This window comes from Austrofundulus limnaeus, unplaced genomic scaffold (assembly GCF_001266775.1).
Source record: "Austrofundulus limnaeus strain Quisiro unplaced genomic scaffold, Austrofundulus_limnaeus-1.0 Scaffold0, whole genome shotgun sequence".
NCBI classification, from domain to species: domain Eukaryota; kingdom Metazoa; phylum Chordata; class Actinopteri; order Cyprinodontiformes; family Rivulidae; genus Austrofundulus; species Austrofundulus limnaeus.
In genome coordinates this window covers 2777665-2780139 of record NW_013952402.1, presented here as the reverse complement: position 1 = coordinate 2780139, position 2475 = coordinate 2777665, and the positions used below count along the sequence as shown (strand labels likewise).

At 37.2% G+C, this 2475-nt stretch overlaps 1 protein-coding gene across 1 annotated transcript in view; it reads left to right on the top strand.

The window, feature by feature from the left end:
* Positions 1-95: 95 nt before the first annotated feature.
* The window catches only part of LOC106526254 (isoaspartyl peptidase/L-asparaginase), a 7099-nt gene continuing 4719 nt past the window's right edge, over positions 96-2475 (top strand). The window contains exons 1-3 of the mRNA XM_014021178.1: positions 96-108; positions 672-871; positions 1590-1732. Coding sequence (XP_013876632.1) covers positions 682-871; positions 1590-1732 — 333 coding nt within the window. The 5' untranslated portion in view covers positions 96-108; positions 672-681. The remainder of the gene's footprint in view (positions 109-671; positions 872-1589; positions 1733-2475) is intronic.

Genomic DNA, 2475 nt, shown 5'->3' with positions numbered 1-2475 from the left:
CAAGTCTTGTCACGAATTACGTCAGACATGGACGTTACGTAAAAGTGTGCTGCACGCGCGAGTCCTGGTCGGAGTCACGTGGTGCAGCCGGGCGGACAGTTTCGGAAGGTACGTTCAGCCTGTTCCTCTTTGTTGATAGGTTTGATTGAACAAGCTGCAGGAAATGAAGAGAATTTTTCAAAGTGTTTTCAAACACAACTAATCCAGCAAAAATACAGAAACTTTAAGAGAAGAACACTGTAAAAAAATCACTTTAATAATTAAAACTTTCTGTTATAAAACAATTAATACAGAAGCTGCAGCTTTTATAATGTTATCACTGTTTCAGTTAAGACTAAACTGTCTCTGCTGAATGTAACAATAACTGAAAARAGAAAATAGTGAAAACATTTTATAGTTTTATTTTTCATAACTGCTGCTTTTTTTCCAACAATAAGTAATCAGGATGTCAGGTCTAAAGTTCATTGTTGCTCCTTCTGTCAGCGGCTGAAAAGGTTTTTTATTATGTCCTTGAGTACAAAGAGTGCATGTAGGTCTTAAAACATAATTGAAAATGAATTATCTTTTACATGAACAAAACACAACACAAACAACATGTACTGTATACAGTATATACATTGTTTTACATGTTTCATATAACTGGTTGGGTATATATTGTATTTTTTCTGCAGGAGACTAAAGATGCCAGCAGCAGTGGTGGTTGTGCACGGCGGGGCGTGGGCCATCCCGGATCAGATGGCCCAGGCTTCTGTAGATGGAGTGAAAGCTGCAGCTTGTRGGGGGCTTTCAGTGCTGAGAGGAGGAGGAAGTGCTCTGGATGCTGTGGAGGCGGCTGTGAGGCTTTTGGAYGACAACACCGTGTTTAATGCTGGTATATGAATTACGACACGCTTTCATCACCTCTGTACACTTTACAGTAWCTATAATGGTTCTTTTTATCGCCAAATTAGAGTTCAAACCTGAGCTGACTGGGTCTGCCATGTTCACCATTTGATATTTTTCTAAAACTTTAGAGGTCGCTTCTTCTCTTTAGCACTTTTTAAAATCAATTATCAAACAGCCACAGCTCGTTGCACCTGTCCACAAGGAAAACAAAAACAAAACAAATAATACCCTGTTGCATTTTGCTGTTTGAAGCATCCTGGATTTCTCTGCACGTTGCCTCCATCTGCTGGTGGTAAAACATTTATTTTTCCCTCAGGTTGAAGTGACATTCCGACAGACAGACAGACAGACAGACAGACAGACAGACAGACAGACAGACAGACAGACAGACAGACAGACAGACAGACAATGTGAAATTGTGCAAAATATCATCTGCAGGTCCCAAACAGATTTTTATGCTTTGAGTCAATTTTTTGTGACAATAAAATAAATAAATAAATAAATAAATAAATAAATGAGTACACTGGACCTCAGAATACAGCATCATCCATCAACTCTGAGCTCTGCGGTTGCTTTCGTCTGCAGCCAGTGGACTGATAAGGAAGCAGCAGTTAGAATGAGGCTGAGTTCTGTCTTGGTGTTTTTTACTTTTGCACACAAACACTCAGTGAGGTTTTTATGTGCTTTTTTATCGTCCCCTGCAGGACATGGAGCAACACTAAACATTGATGGAGAAGTGGAGCTGGATGCCATTATCATGGATGGAAAGACCCTTTCCTGTGGTGCCGTGTCTTCTGTAAAGAACATCGCTAACCCTGTAACACTGGCAAGGGCAGTGATGGATAAGGTCTTTTAATATATATTTTTTTATTTTTATTTATATTATTTGCCTTGTGTCTCAAAATATCAAGTAAAATGCATGTACCTATCTAATAATATCAATTCTTTGAGTTACTTTTTGTGTCAAAACAACATTTTTGGTAACCWTTCAAAATGTAATTTTAATTATAAGTGGATGAATTTTCGCTTCTCATTTTAGAATGGTACGGTATCATGGCTTCACGCAACATGTTTTATTGTGTGAAAGCTTCACAGCATTCGCACTGTTTACAACATTTTTTTCTTTTGTACGTTTTTCGGCATCTAACTCGTTCCACAATTTTTGTGCTATTTCAACAATTCATGTATCAAATCGTTCAGCTCATTCATGTGAGGGGTGCTATGACTTTTGGTATTTCAGCTAATTATTCTTTTTTTTTTTAGCTATTTCACATTTTTTATCCACTTTTTGCCATTGAAAATAAATAGAGCTGTTTTCAACATACTTAAACGCCTTTAAAATATTTCTAAATCTTTACAGCACCTGTAGTTCTGGTTCTGCTCCTTTTACCGTCCTGCTATTTTTAACTACTTTCTTGCTAATTTTAGCTTTTTTCTGCTATTTCAGCTAACATTCTTCTTTCTGCTATTCTCCTGCTTTGTCTACTTTTTTGTGCTTCTTTCTGCTAATTTGAGATATTTACAGTGGTTTGCAAAAGTATTCATACCCCTTGAACTTTTCCATATTTTGTCACATTACAACCACAAACA